Raw genomic sequence first — 21575 nt, forward strand, 5'->3', positions numbered from 1 at the left:
TGGCCCAGGAACACATCGAGGCACGGAGAGGTGAGGTCACCTGCCCGGTGTCGCCCAGCCCACGCACGGCGGAGCGGGGATCTGTCGTTTCACGCCGCGTCTCTTGGCTTCAGGCCGATGGGAGACGGGGGAGGCAGAGGTGCGGAGCTGATCGCTGGCCCGCTGTTTTCCTCTTAACGTGGAAACTCCCCACAACGGCCAGCGACCGGCACCCGAAGCCTTACCAGCTCCCACCCGTCCTGCCACACCTGTCTGGCCTCTCCCCTGCCCCACTACCACTACTGCTGTTGATTCTTTTCTTTTCTCTTCTTTTCTTTTCTTTTCTTTTCTTTTCTTTTCTTTTCTTTTCTTTTCTTTCCTTTTCTTTCCTTTTCTTTTCTTTTCTCTTTTCTTTTTTTTTTGATAGCGTCTTAAGGTAAAATGTACACATTTTGAGCACACACGCGCAGATCTGAGCCGTTACGTTTTAAACCCTCACTTAACCGGCACCTTCACTGGCATCCCCCCAACGCAGAACGTTTTCCTCTCGCCGAAAAGTCCCCCCCCCCCCCCCCCGCCGTTCCCTTCTCTGCTGTGACCATCGGAATAAAGACGCACGGATGAAAACATTCTCCTGGGGCGTCTGGGTGGCTCAGTGGGTTAAAGCGTCCGGCTCTCGGTTTTGGCTCAGGTCGTGATCTCGCTGTTCCCGGGATCTGGGATCGAGCCCCGTCTCGGGCTCTGCGCTGATGGCGTGGAACCTGCTTCAGACTCTCCACACCCCCCCTGCCGCCCTCTCTGCTCCTCCCTCCCCTGCTCGCTCGCTCTCGAAATCAATAAGGAAACTTGAACATTTTCTTCGGCGAGACGTCAGGAGCCTCCTGCTGGACATTCACCCCCGGACCCCCCCCCCCCCCCCCCCCCCCCCCGGTCTGGAGAGTCCCGTTCAGGAAACTCGCGCTCCCGGGCTCGGTTCTGCTGGCCCGAGGTCTGCGGAGCTGGGACCACACCTGAAACTCCAGGCTGGGAGGAGGGAAGGAACCAGTGGGAAGCTGGGTGCTTGTGAACACCGCCAGGCCAAGGCGGTGCATCCAGGTGGGACACAGATCCCAGGATCCCACGTTCCTGGGTCTTGTGACGGATTGCTTCCTAGGTCTTCCCAGGGCCGGGTGCAACCAGTCCTCTCCCCCCTCCCCGCCCCTCCCTTTATCGCTGTTTCGAATCTGAACTATTCCAAGCATTCATGAAATGATAACAGGCTGTTGGCAGCTTCATCTTCTCCTGACATTTTTGCCATAGTTGCTTCAGATTCTGAAAGGAAAACAGCCTGACGAGAGGAACGTCCATCCGCAGGGGGTGGCTAAGAGCGGGGACTCCTAGCCGGCCTTGGCTCAGGCCCCGGCCTGGCCCCTTACCAGTTGAGGGCTCCTGGGAGTAGAGATCACGGGCCTGAGCCTCCCTTTCCCCCTCTGTGGAATGGGGCTAATAAAAGTGCCTATCCCGGGGGCGCCTGGGTGGCTCGGTCGGTGAAGCGTCCGACTTCGGCTCCGGTCACGATCTCACGGTTCGTGGGTTCGAGCCCCGCGTCGGGCCGTGCGCCGACAGCTCGGAGCCTGGCGCCCGCTTCGGATTCTGTGTCTCCCTCTCTCTCAGCTCCTCCCCCGCTTGCCCTCTGTCTCTCTCTCTCTCTTTCGAAAATAAAGAGGGATTTAAAAAAAATTTTTTTTTAATCTTTAACATTTTTAAAAGGTTTTTTAAAGAATTAAAAAAAAATAAAAACATTAAGAAACAAAGAAAAGGTGAAATGGGTTCGTGTGGGTAGAGCACTTAAAACCAGCGGCGGGCCGACACCCTCCCCTCCCCGCGGCCGTTCCGACACGTGTAACCCACAGATCGATACCGATGCGCTGCCCTGGTCACTTGGGGACACGTGAAAACGCTTGAGTGGCCCAAAGCACCTGTTCCCGCTGAGGCTGGACGAGGCAACACTTTGACTTCTCATTTCACCTCTCACGATGTTTAGCGCCACCTGTTTACATCCTTCCTGCTTCTCGTTGGCGGTTTTGCTGTTAAAAACGCCCCCCCCCCCCCCCCCCCCCGCCTAGCACCGAGTGCCGTCCCGGGTCTCCGAGGCGGCCGTGCAGAACGGAGGCGCCTCGGATAACGAGAATCGACTGTTTTATCAGGTCGAAGCCTCAGTGAATTATGTCGTGTTAAGTGCCAGCTTCGTGCCCAGCTCAGGTGACACCGTGTGGCCAGCCATCGCGCTCCGTGCGCGCGTCTCGTGCACGATAACGTCCGGTGTTGGCTCTCGTGCTGTTAAACTTGTGTTTGGCCCCTTCCTTCCTCGCTGCAGCTCCCTCCCTGTCCCTGGCTTTCTGTCTCACAGCCTCCCTCTCGTTCTCTCTCCACAGCTGGCCCCCGAAAGGACACTCCCCAAGTCCCCAGCCGGGGGCCCCGCATAGACCTGGAGTGGACACCCCCTCCTTCCCTTCATGATTCGTTTGTAGCGCAGGTAACCGGTCGAGGGTCCTGGTTCGTGCCCCGAGGGGCGTGTGTCCCTGATTCCACCTCCCTGGGCCCACCTTGACCCCTGGGCGGAGAAGGAACGTTCCTTCCTGGCGGAGCCTGGCTTAGCCCCTCCGTCTCCGGCCTTGGACCGCCCCCGCCCCGGGTCATTTGGACCATCCCCCTGCCTCCCTGCCAGCTGCAGGTGGGGATCTTCTTCCCGCTTTCCCCTTTTCTCCAGATGCTTTGCAGGTCCTGCCTTTCTGTCCCCTGGCTGGGCTTCCCCCCACTCCCCGCCCCAGCCCCTGCCCCGGGCTGGTTGGGGAGGGCAGGGCTCGCCGGCCACAGGAAGAAGGAAGCGTTGGTGGGGCTGGGATGTGGAGTCGGACAGAACATGTTGTCACCGCTGCGAAAGGCAGCGAGAGCCGGGGAAGGACCTCCAGGGACGGTCCCCGCGGCCAGTCATTGCTGTGTGTTGGGGGGAGCCTGTGCCTGCCGGCTTCGCAGGCCCTGAACCAACTATGAGAAGCCCCTTCCCGAGACTCTTTATGCCCCTGGAGTGCTTGGGGGATCCTGGGAGTTGGGGTGATGGTTGGGGGTGGCGGTCACAGAACGCTGTCACGGGGGAGGGGCTCTAACCAGCTGGGGGCGCACGTGAGGTTTTGTATGTGTCTGTGTGTCGCGGGGAGGGGAACCCACGACAGTCACCACATCCTCGGTGAGGTTCGGGACTGTTCCCGCGTAGGGCAGACTCCCCCCCCCCGCCCCCAGCCACACCCTGCTCCGGGCCGGACCCTGCGTTCAAGGCCTGGCTCTGCCCCCTGTCGGCTGGGAAATGGATGACGGTCTCCACGTCCCCAGTTACTCCTCTGCGACGTGGGGATGGCAGGACCTCCCCCCTTGTGGGGTACCGTGAGGATCGAAGGGGTTACGTGTGCGTGAAGGCCTCAGCGCAGGCCCACATGCGATCAGGGCTCATGTAGTCTCAGTCAGTGTCCTCGTCGGGGGCATCAGATGCCGGGCAAGAGGTCGGGGAGGAGGAAAAGGCAGCTGTCTCCGGGCGGGGGGGGGGGGGGGGGGGGGGGGCTCCTGGAAGGCTCTCCCCGCCCCCACCCACACCTGTAGACTCCAGGGAACAGACACCCTGACCTTCCACGGACGTTGGGCCCAGGGAACTGTCCTTGAAGGGAGGGTCCTGGCGTGCTGCACAGACGTCTAACCTTGTGTCCCCTGCCCTCTTCCCGCCCCACCCCGTGCAGTGGCGATGGATGATGAGGATGGGAGGTGCTTACTAGACGTGATTTGGTGAGTAACGGCCTCCTCCTGCCCTCCCTGTCCCCCCCCCCGCCTCCCCCACTTCACCTCCTCAGTGTCTCTCCTCTTCTGTCTTTCAGCGACCCTCAGGCCCTCAATGACTTCTTACATGGATCCGAGAAGGTGAGTGCTGGGGCAGGGAGGGGCCTCCCTGGGGTAGGGGGCTGTGGAACTGGGGGCCGAGAGACCTGTGCCCCGGATTCAGTAAACCTCCGCCTCGCGCTTTCTGTGAGCTGAGCCCCCGGGGTCATGGCCAGAGCAGGGGAGGTGGCAAATCCCTGCCCTCACACCGTACACATTTCCTCGGGGAAACAAAGCAGTCACCGACCGCGCCCTGCAGAGCAGGATAAAAATAAGAATGTCACTTGCACAACAAAATGGTTTCAAACAAAGCAGGGTGGGGAGAGGGTGTGGGGGTGGGGGGGGTGGGGGGGTGGGGGGAGCTTCTTCAGTGTGGGCAGGGAGGTGACATTGAAGGCCAAAGTGGAGAATCAGAGGGAGGAGGGAGGCACCCATGCTGCTCTGGGCAGAAGGGCAGGCAGAAAAATGCAGGAAAACATGCTACGGTCAGTGAACAGAAAGAAGGCTGGTGGGGCCGGACTGAAGGGGAAACTGGTGGGGGGGGGGGGACACTGGAGCGGACAAAAGTCACAGGTCACGAGGGGCCTGGAGCAAAGCAGGAAGTAGAAACGGGCTGAGCCATGAGGAGTCGTATCGGTTGTCTGGGGCTGTGTAACAAATTATCCCGACGCTTAGTGACTTAAAGTTTGTTAGCGCTGTCACAGTTCCTGAGGGTTGGGACTTGGGCAGCCGCTTCGCTGGGTGCCCCTGGCGCGGGGGCGTCTGTCCTGAGGTTGCAGTCAGGATGTCGGCCGGGGCCGCTGTCATCCGAAGGCTTGTCCGGGGCTGGAGGACGGGCTTCCACGATGACGCGTTTCTGTGGCTGTTGGCCAGAGGCCTTGGCTCCTCAGCACATAGGCCTCCCTGTAGGGACAGCTTGAGTGTCCTCAGGACGTGTCACTCTGGCTTCCCCCACAGTGAGTGACCCCAGGGCCAGGGCCAGGAGGAAGCTCAGTGCCTCTTATGATCTCACCACCGAAGTCACTCTGTATTCGTGAGAAGTGAGTCACTGAGCCGGCCCACGATCACAGGGAGGGGAATGTAGCGCCACCTCTTGGAAGGAGAAGCGTCAGACGACTGTGGCGTGGCGGCGAGGATGGCGGGACGATGGCGGCCGGGGCCGTGGGATGGGCACTAAAGGGGGGGGGGCTCCGGGCGCTGGCTTTGGGGGTCCGTCTGGAAGGCAGAGCCGACTAGACCCGCTGGTGCAGGAGTCGTTGAGGAGGAGCGTGTGCGAATGCCTCCTAGATTTGAGTGGGTTGTGTCTTCTGAGGCTGGGGGTTCGGGGGGGCAGATTCCACGAGCGCAGGGGGGGCCCCTCGTTGGCGGTGCTGGGCGCCCGGGGTTCTGGAGAGACATCCACGTGGAAAGAGACTGGGGAGGCTCAGCCGTGGACGCACATTCCGTGGGCCCTTCCGTGGACGTCAGGTGCTGTTTCAGAGATGCGCCTTGGGAATCAGGTCCCTGCCCTCCCGGAGTCAGGCTGGGTGTGGGCGCTAGGTGCCCAGATGGTGGGGGGGTGGGGGGCACGCCGGGCACTTGGGCCGCGTAGAGAAAGGAGTGACTTGGTAAGGAGAGACGGGTGGTTGTTGGGAGAAGGGGGCGGGTCCGTCGGGTCCCGAAGGATGTGCTGGGATGAAGGCTGAAGGCGGGGCTCAGCTTGGGCAGAGGCACGGAGGCAGGAGTCTAGAGTTCAAGGCAGGCGCGTCGGGAGAGCCTCGGACTCCGTGCCGGGGACACCTCGGGTTTTAAACACGCCGCCAAGCCCCTCTCTTTGGGGCCTCTTTTCTGGAGGCAGAGTGTCCCGCGATGCTGACGCCCCAGGTGCCGTCTTTGTCCCCTGGTCCGCTGTGACTTCAAATTGGTTTTTGTTCTAGAGCAGGGCCAGCCCGCTGCCCAGCTGACCTTGACCTGGGGTGGGGGCGGGTCTTGTTGCAGCTGGATGGTGACGACCTCCTGGATAACCCCGGGGAGGCCCAAAGTGCCTTCTATGAAGGTCCTGGGGTAAGTGACTCAGGGGTTCGGTGGGGGGCGGGGGGCGGGCTCTGAGTCACGGCCCGTGGTGCCCCTGGAGGCGGCCGGCGGGAGGGAGGCCCTAACGGCAAGAGGGAAGGGGGTCACGTTCACCCCCTGAGGCGCTTTGCCTGGAGGAGGGTGGGGGGGCCACAGGGGGTGGAGGTGAGACCGGGTGGGGTGGCCCTGGCTCTGCCCACCGGCTCCTCGGGAAGAAGGGGAGGGTCCCAGGTCCCTGGCTTTGGGGCCTCGGGTCAGTTGGGACAGAGCGGTTCTGGGGAGTTGAGGCAGAGGCCAGCTCTGGGGTTCACCAGGGGACACTCGTCTAGGGAGCAGGCAGTGCGGGGGCCTGGGGGCCTGTCCCTGCTTAGCCGTGGTTGGGTGTCCCCCAGGGGAAGGGGATCGGCTGACGCAGACCTCAGTCTCCATCTGGAAAATGGGGGCAGGGGTGCCAGGCAAAGCCCAGAGTGGGGAACGCAGTGGACGTTAATTAAGCACCTACTGTGTGCCTGACCATCATGCCACTTGACCTTCCCTCTTCTTCCTCTTCTGCTGCTTCTCCCTTCCTCCCCCCTTCCCACCCCCCCTTCGCCTCATCCCTCCCCCTCCTCCTCCTGTCTTCTCCCTCCTCCCTCTTGTCATGACTGTCATTTATTAACACTTACTGCATGCTACCCAGCCCTTTCCGGTCATTTTTACTTAGCGCTCACGACAGCTGTGACAATATGTTCTGAATAATTTATCTTTCATAATATAAATGATTAATCTAGAACCTGACCAATAAACCTTTATTTGACCCTTTATAGACCCAGGAACAGTGACGAGCCTGGATTCTGACTTTGTGATTAGTCATGTTGCCATCCTTTTTAAGTTTCTTTTATCTATCTATCTATCTATCTATCTATCTATCTATCTATCTAGAGAGTAGGGGAGGGACAGAGAGAGAGGGAGAGAACCCCAAGCAGGCTCCATGCTGTTAGCCCAGAGCCAGACACGGAGCTCAGTCTCGCGAACCATGAGCTCCTGACCTGAGTCGCAATCAAGCGTCGGACGCTCAACCGACTGAGCCACCCGGGTGCCCCGTATCATGCTTTTTTAACACCCGTGAAGCCCGGGGTCCGGCTTCAAGCCCCCTGCGTGTGATGTCCGTGAAGGTCATGACCGTCCTAGGAGGCAGGTTTGGTTGTGGCCATTTCAGTGGTTAAGAACTCAGAACGGTCCGGGTCTGGGCTGGGGGCTGATCGGGAGCCACATCCTGCCAAGCAGTCCCCTCTCTCCGTCTGGGAAAAGCGGGTGGGGGCGTGCAACTCTCGCCTGTGCCACATTTGCTCAAATATCCGTGCGTGTCTCGATCGTACGTGCCTGGATCGCAATCCGGGACAGCGTGGAAGGCGCTGAAGATGCGTCCGACTCAGCACGGCCAGCCCAGAGTAAGGCCCCCGACGGTAGCTGCCACTGTCCCTAACGAACACAACCCCGGTCTTCGATCCGGAAGCTTTGGGGGCCGGGCGTGTTTCAGAACTCCGGGTCCTTTCGGGGGTTCCGGGAAAGGGATGCGGGACGTCACGTGACACGCTCGCTCCCCTCTCCACGGTCCGCCTCCGGAAGGGTCACGTCACGTGGGCAAATTGTGGCTCTCCCCGAGAGCGCCGTAATCACTTTTGGTCAGGGTTTGCTACCAAAAGGGTTAGGAAGGCGTCAGCGGCCTTCGGGGCGCTTCTGAGCGTGGGAGCTGCACGTGGAGGTTTTATGGGCCTTTATGGCTCCTTCGAGGAGAGTTTTCATTCCGTTCCGCTGACGCGTGCAGATGGGGAGAGCGAGGCCGGAGAAAGCAAGCCCCGGGTTGCACGGCAGAGCCCGGCGGAGGCTGGGATTCGAACGTAGGTGGCGGCCACGTCCAGGTGAAGCGTTCTCTCTGGCCGCGCCGGCACCGAGTGCCCTGTGCGTCAGCCCTGTCCTGCGCCAGCCCCTTGTTAACCTCTGTTCTTCCTTTCCCACCTCGCCCGGCCTCCAGCTCCACGTGCAAGAAGCTTCTGGCAACCACTTGAGCCCGGAGCCCACGCAGCCGGCCCCCAGCGTGGACCTAGACTTCCTGGAAGATGCCATCCTGGGCTCGCCTGCCGCGGGGGGCGGCGGCGGGGGCGGAGGGGCCGCCGACCAGCCCTGCGACATCCTCCAGCAGAGCCTCCAAGAGGCCAACATCACTGAGCAGACCCTCGAGGCCGAGGCCGAGCTGGACCTGGGCCCCTTCCAGCTGCCCACCCTGCAGCCCGCGGACGGCGGGGCGGGCCCGGCGGGGGCCGGAGGGGCCGCGGCCGTGGCCGCTGGGCCCCAGGCCCTGTTCCCGGGGGGCACCGACCTGCTGGGGCTGCAGGCCCCCCCCGCCGTGCTGACCCACCAGGCCCTGGTGCCGCCCCAGGACGTGGTCAACAAAGCGCTGAGCGTCCAGCCCTTCCTGCAGCCCGTGGGCCTGGGCAATGTGACCCTCCAGCCCATCCCGGGCCTCCAGGGCCTGCCCAACGGCAGCCCTGGGGGCGCCGCGGCGGCCACGCTCGGCCTGGCGCCCATCCAGGTGGTGGGCCAGCCGGTCATGGCACTCAACCCGCCCACCTCCCAGCTCCTGGCCAAGCAAGTGCCCGTCAGCGGCTACCTGGCCTCGGCGGCCGGCCCCTCAGAGCCAGTGACCCTGGCGTCGGCCGGCGTCTCGCCCCAGGGGGCGGGCCTGGTCATTCAGAAGAACCTCCCCACCGCCGTGGCCACCACGCTCAACGGGAACTCGGTGTTCGGAGGGGCCGGGGCCGCCCCCGCCGCGGCCGGCGGGGCGCCCTCGGCGGCCCCCGGCCTCGGCTCGTCGCCGCTGGTCCCAGCGCCCAACGTGATCCTGCATCGCACGCCCACACCCATCCAGCCCAAGCCCGCCGGCGTGCTGCCCCCCAAGCTCTACCAGCTCACCCCCAAGCCGTTCGCCCCCGCGGGCGCCACGCTCACCATCCAGGGCGAGGCGGGGGGCCTCCCGCAGCCGCCCAAGGCCCCCCAGAACCTGACTTTCATGGCAGCGGGCAAGGCCGGCCAGAACGTGGTGCTGTCGGGCTTCCCGGCGCCGGCCCTGCAGGCCAACGTCTTCAAGCAGCCTCCGGCCACCACGACGGGGGCCGCCCCGCCTCAGCCGCCCGGGGCCCTGAGCAAGCCCATGAGCGTCCACCTCTTGAATCAGGGCAGCAGCATCGTCATCCCCGCCCAGCACATGCTGCCGGGCCAGAACCAGTTCCTGCTGCCGGGGGCGCCCGCCGTCCAGCTGCCCCAGACGCTGTCGGCCCTGCCCACCAACGTCGGCGGGCAGATCCTGGCGGCCGCGGCCCCCCACGCGGGCGGACAGCTCATCGCAAACCCCATCCTCACCAACCAGAACCTGGCGGGCCCGCTGAGCCTGGGCCCCGTGCTGGCCCCCCACTCGGGGGCCCACAGCGCCGCCCACATCCTCTCGGCCGCCCCCATCCAGGTGGGCCAGCCGGCGCTCTTCCAGATGCCCGTGTCGCTGGCCGCGGGCAGCCTGCCCACACAGAGCCAGCCGGCGCCCACGGGCCCCGCGGCCACCACCGTCCTCCAGGGGGTCACCCTGCCTCCCAGCGCCGTGGCCATGCTCAACGCCCCCGACGGGCTGGTGCAGCCGGCCCCCCCGGCCGCCACCGGGGAGGCCGCGCCCGTCCTCGCGGTGCAGACGGCCCCCCAGGCGCCACCGGCCGCCAGCACACCGCTGCCTTTGGGCCTCCAGCAGCCACCGGCGCAGCAGCCCCCCCCCCAGGCCCCCGCCCCTCAGGCCGCCGCCCCGCCTCAGGCCACCACCCCACAGCCCAGCCCGGGCCTGGCGTCCAGCCCAGAGAAGATCGTCCTGGGACAGCCACCCTCTGCCGCCACTGCGGCCATCCTCACTCAGGACTCCCTGCAGATGTTCCTGCCGCAGGTAAGTGGCCGGGGAGGGGCGCGGACGGGGGGTGTGTGCTGCGGGGAGGGGCCGGGAGCTGGAGCTCAAGGTGTGTGTGTGCAGGGGGTGGGGGGTGGGGAGGCAGTGACTGGGAGGGGGGCGTCTGGTGGGCTTGGGAGGGCGTCTCAGAGCGGCACTCCCTGCTCCCGGTGATGCGTGCGTCCCCGAGCGGACAGCCCGACAGAAAGACGAGGAGGGGGACTGACTGGCGGACAGGCTGACTGTCTGCTCTCCTGCTGGAGGGGATGAGAATCAGAGAGAGCCGGGCAAGACACAGACAGACAGATGGGCAGACAGACAGATGGGGCGGGAGGCCGCGGGCGAGGTGGAGCCGGAGGACTGACGGGACCTGAGCGAAACGAACTTGCTGGGGTAGCAGGCTCCCTGGTGCCCGGACCCCGGGGTCCGAGCCGCCCCGGCCTCTGCACCCGGCCTCTCGGTGCCCCTGCGCCCGGTCCCCACCACCCCCTGCTCTGGGACGTTGGGGAGCCCGGGATCTTGGGGTGGGGAGGCTGCGGGGGCCGGTGGGTGACCTTCTGACCCTGTGCGGGCTGCCCGTTTCAGGAGAGGAGCCAGCAGCCCCTCTCCGCAGACGGCCCCCACCTCTCCGTGCCCGCCTCGGTCATAGTCAGCGCCCCGCCTCCCGCCCAAGACCCAGCCCCGACCACCCCCACCGCCAAAGGAGCTGGCCTCGGCCCTCAGGCCCCCGACAGCCAGGCTTCCCCGGCGCCGGCCCCCCAGGTAGATGAACCCCAGCAGCCTCTGCCCCAGCTCAGACCGAGCCTTGCCCCTGCAAACCCCTCCCTCCTGCTCCCCCCCCCCCCTCGCTCTGGCTGCCCTGCCTGCCTCTCTGTCTCGCTGGCTTGGGAAAGGTGTCCCTTCGCTCCCCAGATCTTTCCTGAGGGTCTCCTGGTAGCCGTGGACTCCTAGGACCAGAGCCAGGCCTGGGGGAGCCCACACCGTAGGCAGGGACACGGGGTGCACACGGCAGGCACTTCTTTCCTACAGTGACCATTTTCGCCTCCGGAGGAGTAACACGGTCAGAGGGTTCGCATCTCAAAAGATAACCGGAGATGTAGCTTGAGAAGCCCTTTCTCCTGAGCCACGGATTCCCGCCCTGCCTCCCCGGGGCGGTGCTGTGCATCCTTGTCCACGCGTGGACAGGCAAGGCGGCGCCTGGATTCTTTTCTTCCCACTTCGTACAAAAGCAGGAGCACACGCCGCATGCGATTTTGCACCTTCTCTCGTTCAGGGACTCATCTCGGAGACGTTGCTTCATTCTTTCGCGGACCGCGCCGTTCTCCGCCGTGCCGATGGGCTGGCATTTATTTAACTGGTCCTTGTTGCCGAGCAGCTAGGTCCTTTCCAGCCTTTGGCTGTGAGGAACCAAGCGGCAAAGCATCACCGTCTGTACGTCACTTTGCGGGGCGGGTTCTCAAAAAAGGAGAGCGCCGGGTGTCACAGGCGCCTGTGGTTGTGACGGGTGGCGCCAGATCGCCCTCTGTGGAGTATCAGTCGGGGCACCCTTTAGCAGCAGTATGTCGTCTGTGCCCGTTTCTGCACGGCCTCAGCAGTGTTTTGAACTTCGCCCGCCTGCCGGGTGAAAAGCAGCTTCTCGCCTTGTTTCGGTTTGCGTTTCTGACCACGAGATTGGGCAGGTGTTCGTAGATGTTTGTGCTTTCCGTGGAATCGCCTGCTCCTACCCCTTGCCATTGAAAATTTGGGTTCCTGGCCATTTTCTTGTTGATTTGTAGCAACTCTTTACATATGAGGAACGTTGGCCTTTGTCTCACACGAGCCATCAGCACGTGGGAGTGCTTTTCTGGCGCCGATGTTGTACTCGCTCAAGAAGGACTCGTGGATAGGTCGACGAGCGTAGGCAAGGGGAGGAGGAGGAGATAAGTCAGCAAGGTGAGGGTGGCAGAAAGCATCATGGACTTTGGCCTTAGACGACCACGATTTCACTCTCAGGTTCTGCTGCTTGCCCCGTGACCTTCAGCAACCAGTTTCTCCTTTCCTGAAACAGATGTTTGGGGAACGAGGGCGCTTAATAGGTGGCCGGCCTTGTGCTGACCCAGAGCAAAGCCCTGTACCCGCTGAGCCTCGATTTCTTCTTGCGCAAAATGGGAATAACAGGTTCTTACGGGTCTGTTAGGAGTAAGCGAGCTACCATAGGCTTAGCCCAGAGTAAGCAGGCGGTAGGTATCCGCCATTTATCTTTTTTTTTTTTTTTTTTTATTGTCCCCGTTGGGGAAGAGCGGGATCCGGTCCAGAGTCACGGTCTAGGAGGACACGAGACCAAGATGGGATCTGGCCATATCTGCACCGAGAGGAGAAGCAGAAGTGGGGGAGGGGACAAAAGGCCAGGAGGCGCCCGGCGTGGGAGCAACTCACGCTGGGAGCAATGTTTCTGGAGCGGGCCAGATACAGGCCTTCCAGCAAGCAGCTTCCATGGTCCGCCGTTCCAGGGCGTTCGTAGGATTTCCTCCGAGCGCTGTGGGTGCCAGGGCACACACTTGCCGTGAGCAGTCATTCCAGTTTACCTAGTACCGAGGACGTTCTTAGAAGGCAGGACTTTTTAATTTTGTTTTGTTTTATCTTATTTCATTTTATTTTTAGTGTTTATTTTTGAGAGAGAGAGAGAGAGAGAGAGAGAGACAGAGTGCAAGCAGGGCAGGGGCAGAGAGAGAGAGGGAGACACAGAATCCGAAGCAGGCTCCGGGCTCTGAGCCGTCAGCACAGAGCCCGACAAGGGGCTCGAACTCACGAGCCGCGAGATTACGACCTGAGCCAAAGTCGGACGCTCAACCGACGGAGCCACCCAGGTGCCCCAGGACTTCGTCGTTTTAAAACTGAGACCGTCCCGGGCAAACCAGGACGCGTTTGGTCACCCTCCTTACTCCTCACGACCTTCCCCAGCCACATCGTCTCAAGCCATAGCCCGCTCCCTCCGCAGCCCAGCCCGCCCTGGCCCTTGCCTGGTTCGTGTTTCTCCGTAGCACTTCCGGCCGTGTGACCGACTGTCTAGTGTCCTTGTTTACACGGTTCTGGCCATACTGTAAACTCCACGAGGGCAGAGAGTTTTGTCCGTTGTCTCTTTGCCGTATCCCCAGTGGCCAGAACAGTGCCAGGCACACAGCCGACCCTCAGTGAGCCTGTATTGAATAAACCAACGGAGGAAATCATTTACTGAAGAAACGAAACACACGTACGAAACAGCCCCGCCGGTGCTGGCTCTGTGCTGAGTACGCCCCAGTGGAATCAAAGGGAGAGAACGTTCTGGGAGGAGACGCGGTTCAGCCGCAGGTGAAACAGCCTGCTAGATGAAAGCATTGAAGGCAGCGGGCTGCCCGTGAGGAGGCCGGCGAGGGTCCTGCTCTAGGCTAAGTGAGCAGGAACAGCCTCTGGGGGGAGGAAGTATTTGAGCTGAGGCCCGAAGAAGGAGAAGTTGTGGGGAAATAGCATGTGCAAAGGCCCTGAGGCCAGGGCCAACTTGGGATGCCAAGGAATGGAAAGTAGGCTGGAGTGGGCGGGGGGGGGGTGCAGGGTGGAGCGAGATAGGGTCGGAGAGTTCGGCGGTGCCTCGTGGGCCAATGAGTTGGGCCCTGGCAGTCACGGGGCCATGGCCTTGTCTGATTATACGATTTTCAGTGATGCTTCTGGCTTCCACTGGAGAGTGGTTTGGTGGGCCATGTGAATGGAGGTCCAGAGATCCTCATGGGACGAGGACAAGGACAGTGCTTCAAAGGGGTGGTCACAGTGATGGTGGAGGCAAGTAGACAGGTTCAGGGGACGGTTTGGAGCTCGCTTCAGGATCAGAGGCACGAGGAGGAGGGCATTATGGGAATAACTTCGTGAACGATACCATTTCTCTTACGGTGAGACCTTGGATTGTGAGTAACTTGTCCTGGGAGCGTCCCTCGCAGGCCCTTGTGTTAGCGGACATGTCTAATAAGTTGTAACTTGCTAGGCGAGCGAGGTCTCGCAGCCCGGGTCGTACGGGACGCCGAACGCCCCACGATCACAACCGAGCCTGTGGTTCTTGAAATTCACTTTGCTCTACGAGTGCTTTGGATTACAAGCATGTTTCCGGGACGAATTACGCTCGCACACCCAGGTTTTCCCGCGCTTCTGCGTGCTGTTCCGGACACTTTACAAGCCTTAGCTCCTTGAAACCTCCCTCAGGTAGGCGGTGTTATTATCCCCATTTTACAGGTGAGGAAGCAGAGGCACAGGGCGAGGCAGTCGCTTGCCCGCGGTTCCCCAGCTGGTAGGGCCTGGATTCGACCCCTGACAGTTTGTTGCCAGAAACACCCGGGGGATGCAGGAAGCCAGAGCTGAGTGTGAATCGCAGCTCTGCTTCGTGTCAGGGGCTCCGAGGCGTAGTTGACTCGTCTGCAAAATGGGCACGAGGCCACCGGCCTCGCGGGCGCTCGGCACGGAGCAGGCATTCGGGGAGCAGATACGTGCCACGAAACAGTGGTAACAGTGCTGTGGCTGACCTTGGAGAAGAGAGGAGATTGTGCACGGAAGCTGGTTCCCAGTCACACACACACACACACACACACACACACACACACGGGTCCGCACCGTGTAGGCGGGCTGTGGCTTTTGTGCCTACGAGAGCGCATGGCATGATGGGAGGTTCTGGACAGACGTCTGTTGGCTGAGCAAGTAGGTGGGTGGGCGGGTGGGGGGCTGACCCGGCGGACAGGCGGGCGAGCGGACGGACTGAAGCATGAAGGCAACACGGAAACGTCAGCCGGGTCCCGACTTGCGATACGCGTGCACGCTCGTGTGCCAGGCCCGTCCCCAGGCTGGAAGGCTGCCGTCAGGTGGTTCTTTCGTGCGGCCCCCGTCCCCCTGCTTCGTGGCCAGCCTTCTGCAGGGACGTCCGGGTGAGGGGATTGATTTTGTCGTCGATACCCCGGCTCTTGAAATTGTCCCTTGAGGGGGCTGTATCTTCAGGGGGGGGGGGAACGCTGACCATCCCGCTCAGGGAGCGCAAAGCCTCCCATGTATTGTTTATAGCGGGCTCTGGGGGAAAAAAAAAAAAAAAGCCACCACCCTTGTCGCCGTTATTCAACAAGCGTTACTCGCGTGTGGTTGAAAAAATTCAGTTTGGGGCGCCCGGGTGGCTCCGTCGGCTGGGCATCCGGCTTCGGCACGGGTGGTGATCTCGCGGTCCGTGAGTTCGAGCCCCGCGTCGGGCTCTGTGCTGACAGCTCGGAGCCTGGAGCCTGTTTCGGATTCTGTGTCTCCCTCTCTCTGCCTCTCCCCTGCTCACTCTCTCTCTCTCTCTCTCTCAAAATAAACTTAAAAAAAAAATACAGCTTACAAAGATAAAAGGGTATACGGTTAATTTCAGTGAGTCTTCCTTTTCGTGGGATTTCTGGCCCTTTCTGCATATAGACACCCCCCCCCCCCCCCCCCCGGCAGTTTCTTTGTAGAGTGCCATCTTGTGGCGTCATAGGGCAGGCACCGCAGACGTTTGAGGTCGGGTCGTTCTTCATCGTGGGGGGCCGTCCCGTGCACTGTGGCGCGCGGGGTAGCATCCCCGGCCTCCGCCTCCTTGTTGCCAGTAACACCCCTTCTCCAGTTGGGACAACCATGGAGATCTTCAGGGGTTGCCGTGTGTCGCTTGGGGAACCGAATCACCTGGGCTGGGAACCGCCCCTGTGCACTTGGCCAGCATCCCTCGTTGTCTGAACTTGGACCCAGGGAGATGCGAGAGCCCGTGTGTGTGCAAGGTGGACACCTACTTTCCCTTTGCGTTTACACACAGAAGCGCCCCGTCCTGTTCTGTATCTTGCTTTGCCGTTCAGCGATACCTCTCGGACCCCTGACTTGCAGACTTTTATTTTTTTTTTAATGTTTCTTTATCTTCAAGAGGGAGAGAGAGACAGAACGTAAGCAGGGGAGAGGCCGAGAGAGAGAGAGAGAGAGAGAGAGAGAGAGAGAGAGAGAGAGAATCCGAAGCAGGCCCCAGGCTCCAAGCTGTCAGCACAGAGCCCGACGCGGGGCTCGAACTCACGGACCGCGAGATCATGACCTGAGCCGAAGTCGGCCACTTAGCCGACTGAGCCACCCAGGCGCCCCTCCTCCGTTCTTTTTAAATGCTGGTCACAACCCCACTAAAATGACCGGGCTGGTCACAACCATTAACCAATAGGCACTGGGTGTGGTTTGAAAACCACCGTCGAGGAGAACAGCCGTGGGGCAGTCATCAGGCATGGGGGCTCTGGAAACCCCACCCTGCCCCTTACAAGGCTGCGACCCCAGCCAGGTGACTGACTTCTCTGTGCCTCAGTTTCCCTCCCTGTAAACCAAGGGTGATGATAAGAGCATCTACGTCACAGGGTTGTGGTGAGGAGTAAGTTCATCCGCGTTAAAATGCTCAAACGGGGTCAGGCGTGTTGAAAATGCCACCAGGTGGGGCGCCTGGGTGGCGCAGTCGGTTAAGCGTCCGACTTCAGCCAGGTCACGATCTCGCGGTCCGTGGGTTCGAGCCCCGCGTCGGGCTCTGGGCTGATGGCTCAGAGCCTGGAGCCTGTTTCCGATTCTGTGTCTCCCTCTCTCTCTGCCCCTCCCCCGTTCATGCTGTGTCTCTCTCTGTCCCCAAAATAAATAAATGTTGAAAAAAAAAAAAAAATTAAAAAAAAAAAAAAAAAAAAAAAAAAAAAAAGAAAATGCCACCAGGTGAAAGAAGCCGGGCAGACGCTCCGTAAAGGGCCAGTAGTAACCATTTGGGGCCTTGCGCTCTCTGTCGCGGCCCCAGAGCGCACGTAAACGAGTGAGCACGGCCGTGTTGCAATAAAACTTTATTTATGGACACTGAACTTTGAATTTCCTATTATCGTCACCAGTCACAAAATATTCTCCTCCTGATTTCTATGCCACCATCTAAAAATGTAAAAAACACAAAAACACACACACAAAACAAGCCTCTTCTTAGCTTGTAGGCTATACACGGAATGATAGGCCAGGCGGGCCAGGCTGGCCCCGTCGGCCCGTGGGCTGCAGTGCCCCGTAGTTTCGTTATTTATTGACGTGGTTCCCTGTTGGAGAGAATACCGAAGGTGGCTTCCTGGGCAAACAGCGCTTCTATAAATACGCCGGTACCCAGGCTTTGCACGGTGGTGTGAAGATGCTTGCAGGGTACGTTTCTAGAAACGGAACTTCTAGATCAGAGAGTGGATGCGCTTCCCAGGCATTTTATGGAAGGCGTTGAAGCGATTGTGCCTTCGTGGGCTTTTTTGCCCGTGAAGCCTCCTCCGGCGGCTCCTGGCCAGGCCGCGGGATGTTCCGCATTCGGCACGAATGCCTTCTACATCTGGGCAGTGGGACTCTCCTGATGAACGGTCCCGTCATATGGTAGTTTTTTTGAAACATGACCGGAAGACTCCTTTCGTGCCGATTTCGAGAACTTCTAAAACACGGAAAAGAACGAAGAAGGAAAATAAGTCCGTGCAGGGGCCACCGGTAACATTTGGGGGGGGGGGGGGTCGTGAAGTTTTCTTTCAGCCTGATCTTCTCCCCCAACCCATTTCAGACATTTTTTTAATTCGGGGGCGACTGGGTGGCTCAGTCGGTTACGCGTCTTGATTCTTGATTTCGGCTCAGGTCACGATCTCACGGTTTTCGTGAGTTCGAGCCCCTCGTCGGGCTCTGCGCTGATGGCGTGGAACGAGCCTGCTTGGGATTCTCTCTCTCCCTCTCTCCCTCTCTCTCTGCCCCTCCTCTGCTCGCTGTGCCCCTCTCTCTCTCAAAAAACAAACCAAAAAATAAATAAAACATTTCTAATTTTTAGCGTTAGGCGTTCTGTGCACATGGCTCAATCATCCGAAAGCAGTTCTTAGCGTTTTAAAGCCCCACCCCAGGCCTACCTTCCCAACCCACCGGCCCCTGCAGGAAACCACAATTCCTTATTTGGCCTATAGACTTCCGTGTTCCGCGCGTGTGTGGCCGGGGTTACGTGTGGATTTACGTTTCTCCTCCGTCTCCGACCGCCCAGAAGGTAGCACATTCTAGGCCCATCTTGGTGGCGGGTGGAGAGTTTCCTGGATCCCTTGGTGCAGCCGGGCAGTGTTCCTCCATTTCCCTCCGCAGTTGGACGTGAAAATGGGTCCACGGGGCGCTTTTGGTGTGCATTTCTCTGGTTACAAGCGAGGTTGAGCATCTCTCGAAATAGATGAGCCTCTGTGTTTCCTTTTCTGTGTGCTGTCTGATCATGCCCTTTGCCCCTTGTTCTCGCTGGTTGTTAGTGATTTCTGGAGGCTGATGGCATATGCTCTGAATTACAACTGTTTTCCCCCGTGTTATCATTTGGTTTTTTTTACTTGGTTGGGGAGTGGGGGGGGGGGGGGTTGCTGTGTTTGTCTGTATACATATATTTTTTTCATTTTTAATGTTTATTTTTGAGAGGGAAAGAGACAGAGTACAAGCAGGGGAGAAGCAGAGAGAGAGAGAGACACGGAATCCGAGGCAGGCTCCAGGCTCTGAGCTGTCGGCACAGAGCCCGACGCGGGGCTCGAGCTCACGAACCGTGAGATCATGACCTGAGCCAAAGTCGGATGCTCAACCGACTGAGCCACCCAGGCGCCCCTGTATTTGTCTGTATTTTTAATAAGTAGGGGACGAATTTTTTTTAATTGTTATTTTTAAATGTTGAAAAAGGATTTGAAACATACAGCAACGTTCTAGGAACTGTAGAGAACCCATGGGTGTTCTTTGCTCTGTAACAGGATGTATTAGTTATCTGTTGCTGCGTAACAAATTGGCCCCCCACACTGAGCAGCTTTAACCAATAAGCATTAACTTACCTCGCATAGTTCATGAGGACTGGGAATCTGGAAGCAGCTTAGCTGGAATCTGCTGGCTCACAGCCTCTCATGAGGAGGTCAGTTAGGGCTGCTGTTATCCGAAGGTTTGTCGGGGCGGGAGACTATGCTTCCAAGGGGGCGCGCTCACGCCCCCCTGGCAGATGGCCTCAGCTCCTCCCCACGCAGCCCTCTCCAAGGGGCACCTCAAAACCCGCTCCAAGGTTGGCTTCCCCCAAAGTAAATGATCCACCAGAGAGTCCCGGGACGAAAGCCGCGGTCTTTTCTAGAACTGCATCTTGGAAGTGGTGTATGCCCATCTCCGCCAAATCTGTTGGTCCCAGAGACTAACCCTGGGACGAGACCCAGGGTGGGAGGAGACCGAATAATGAGGAGGGAGGTGGGCATTGGTGGGGGCCGCCTCGGAAGCTTGGCTGCCGCCCCGATGTACCCGTCGGCAGCGTGCTATGCTCTGTTTATCCTCCATTCTCTCGAGGTGTATTCGTTTTTATGCTGAAGCATATGCGTCTCAATCGCAGACGTTCTCCTTTCCTCCTTAATGCCTCAGCCTTCGAGAACAAGAGTGTTCTCTGACTTGACCGCCGCCCAGTTACCAAATGCAGCAAATTGAGCATTGAGACAGAACCATTGTCCATGGTGCATAATTTATGTAGCCAGTTGTCCAGCGGTCAGGTAATATGTTCCTCCCCTTATTTCCCTTAGCTTGCCGGCCGTCGTCTGGCCACCTCACTCAGCTTCCCGCCTCACTTACTCGGGCTTCTCGAACCTGCTCTGGCCACGTGGGTTGTTTCCCCGCGTTCTCTGTTGTAAATACTCCCCCAACCATTCAGCAAGTGCCTGAATGGTTCCCGTCCCAGATTCCTAGAGGGCGGCGTACAGGTCAAAGTCATGACCCTTTCAAAGCCCCCAGGCCAGGGGGCCCACCCGGGCGACAACCTCACCGGCTCCGTGTGGAGAGCCTGAGGGCCTCTCGGATCTCTCCTTAGAGGTCGCAAGCCTTCGGGGAGGTGTGGATTGATTGGTTTGGGGGGGCTTTCGGTTTGAACGGTGGGAAGTTCTTCAGGGCCAGCCTCGGAAGCGTCCAGGGCGTTGGAGCCTTGACATCATGAGTCGGCCCCACGTTGGGGGCCCCGCTTTGGAGCCTGGTACCACGGGGTGGCCTCGGGAAGTCCCCTGAGCCCTCTGAGCCCGAATCCTTCCCCATCAACTGGGAAGTCACTGGGCGGGGTGAGGCAGGGGGACTCGGGACCAGCCCGTCTCGGCACCCTGACCTCCGTTTCCCCCCCGCGTGAAGTGGTTTCAAGCGTCTTCTCTGCTTTCAGGCCCGTGGAGGGACCACGTGTAAGTGGTTGCAGGTGGCCATCCGTGCATATATCAGTGTGGGCTGTCCCGGGGTGTGGATCCCGTGACAGCAGAAGGGAGGCCAGCCCGGGGGCGGGCACACAGCTGGTGCTCACGGGTTAGACGGGGGCTGCCGGGGTCGTGATTCGGGGGGGGGGGGGGGGAGGGGACAGCGCAGAGGCGCTCGGTCGGAGATGTGTGGCCAGGTCACCGTGTACGTGTGACAGACCCGCGCCCGGACCGCGTGTGCCCGTCTGAGAGACACAAACACACAGGCACACGCACACGTGGCCCCCCGGGCGGGGGCCCGCAGCCACGGCCACACAGGCACACGGGGGCAGAGGTCGCGGACACTTACAGGGCCCACGGCTCTGGACCGGCGTCCAGAGGGACCTGGCCCTGACCCTCAGTTGCCACCCTCGTCCTGGGCAGCTCTGGGGCCCCCAGCCCCCCGTATCGGTGCTGGTGTCCGTGTTCCCGGCTCAGCCGGACGGCCAGGCCCCTCGGGGCTGGCGGCTGGGATGCCGCCCCTGTCCGGCCGCCTCCTTCCCCTTTGCTGCTCTGCTCGCCCTCCCTGGCCCCCCCTGCCTCCCCGCTGGGCAGCTGGTGTGGTGCCCCTGCCGCCCGCCCCGCCGTCACCACTGCTTTCCTCCGCTGCTGCTCCTGAACCCTGCAGAGCTCACCCGCGTGTGGGGGGGAGGGGGGAGGGGACCTCCAGGGAGGGGGTGAGATCAGAGGAAAAGGGACCGAGGTGGGGTGGGGGCAGGTGGAGGGGTGGGGTCGGGGGACCCGTAGGCGGGTGGAGCAGGCTGTTCGGAAACGAGGGGTGGCTCAGGAGGAGGTCGTTTGGTGGGGGCGGCTGGGGCGCCCAGCGTACTGGGGCAGCGGGAGCCGAGGTTGGTTCTGACCCCCGCCCCCTCCCCTCTCCTCCCTCCCCCTGCCCAGATCCCGGCAGCGGCTCCGCTCAAGGGCCCAGGCCCCTCCTCGTCCCCGTCACTACCTCACCAGGCCCCTCTGGGAGACAGCCCCCACCTGCCCTCCCCACATCCCGCCAGGCCCCCCTCCCGCCCGCCCTCCCGCCCCCACTCCCGCCCGCCCTCCCAGCCCCAGAGCTTGTCCCGCCCCGCCCTCAGAGCCCACCCTGCACCCCTTGCCCCCCGCCCCAGGCGCCCCCGACTCTGCCCGGCATCTTTGTCATCCAGAACCAGCTGGGGGTCCCGCCACCGGCCGGCACCCCGGCCCCACGGCCCCAGGCCCCCCCCAGCCCCCGCTGCGCCCCCCCTCCAGCCCCCGGAGGGGCCGCTGCCCCCGGCTCCCCACCTCCCGCCCGCCTCGGCCCCCTCCGTCGTGGCCTCCACGGACGCGTCCGCCAGGCTGCAGGCCCCGACACCGCCTGACTTCCAGCTGCAGTTCCCGCCCGGTCAGGGGCCCCACAAGTCCCCCACGCCCCCTCCGGCCCTCCACCTGGTCCCTGAGCC

The 21575-nt window shown here is 61.2% G+C and overlaps 1 protein-coding gene and 1 long non-coding RNA gene across 2 annotated transcripts in view; both read left to right on the forward strand.

Annotated features, from left to right (window-relative positions):
• The window catches only part of BICRA (BRD4 interacting chromatin remodeling complex associated protein), an 81220-nt gene that overhangs the window by 53474 nt on the left and 6171 nt on the right, over positions 1-21575 (forward strand). The window contains 10 exon segments of the mRNA XM_086690239.1: positions 2394-2494; positions 3747-3792; positions 3882-3924; positions 5860-5925; positions 7949-9895; positions 10481-10657; positions 21043-21222; positions 21225-21339; positions 21342-21386; positions 21389-21574. Of these exon segments, the coding sequence (XP_086546365.1) occupies positions 3752-3792; positions 3882-3924; positions 5860-5925; positions 7949-9895; positions 10481-10657; positions 21043-21222; positions 21225-21339; positions 21342-21386; positions 21389-21574 (2800 nt within the window). The 5' untranslated portion in view covers positions 2394-2494; positions 3747-3751.
• Positions 10664-17596, forward strand: LOC147573702 (uncharacterized). Its single transcript, XR_015244983.1, has 3 exons — positions 10664-14382; positions 14631-16348; positions 16616-17596. It is a non-coding gene; the product is annotated as an uncharacterized LOC147573702 (long non-coding RNA).

Source organism: Puma concolor, chromosome E2, assembly GCF_028749965.1.
Source record: "Puma concolor isolate L17-30 chromosome E2, mPumCon1.1.hap2, whole genome shotgun sequence".
NCBI classification, from domain to species: Eukaryota; Metazoa; Chordata; class Mammalia; order Carnivora; family Felidae; genus Puma; species Puma concolor.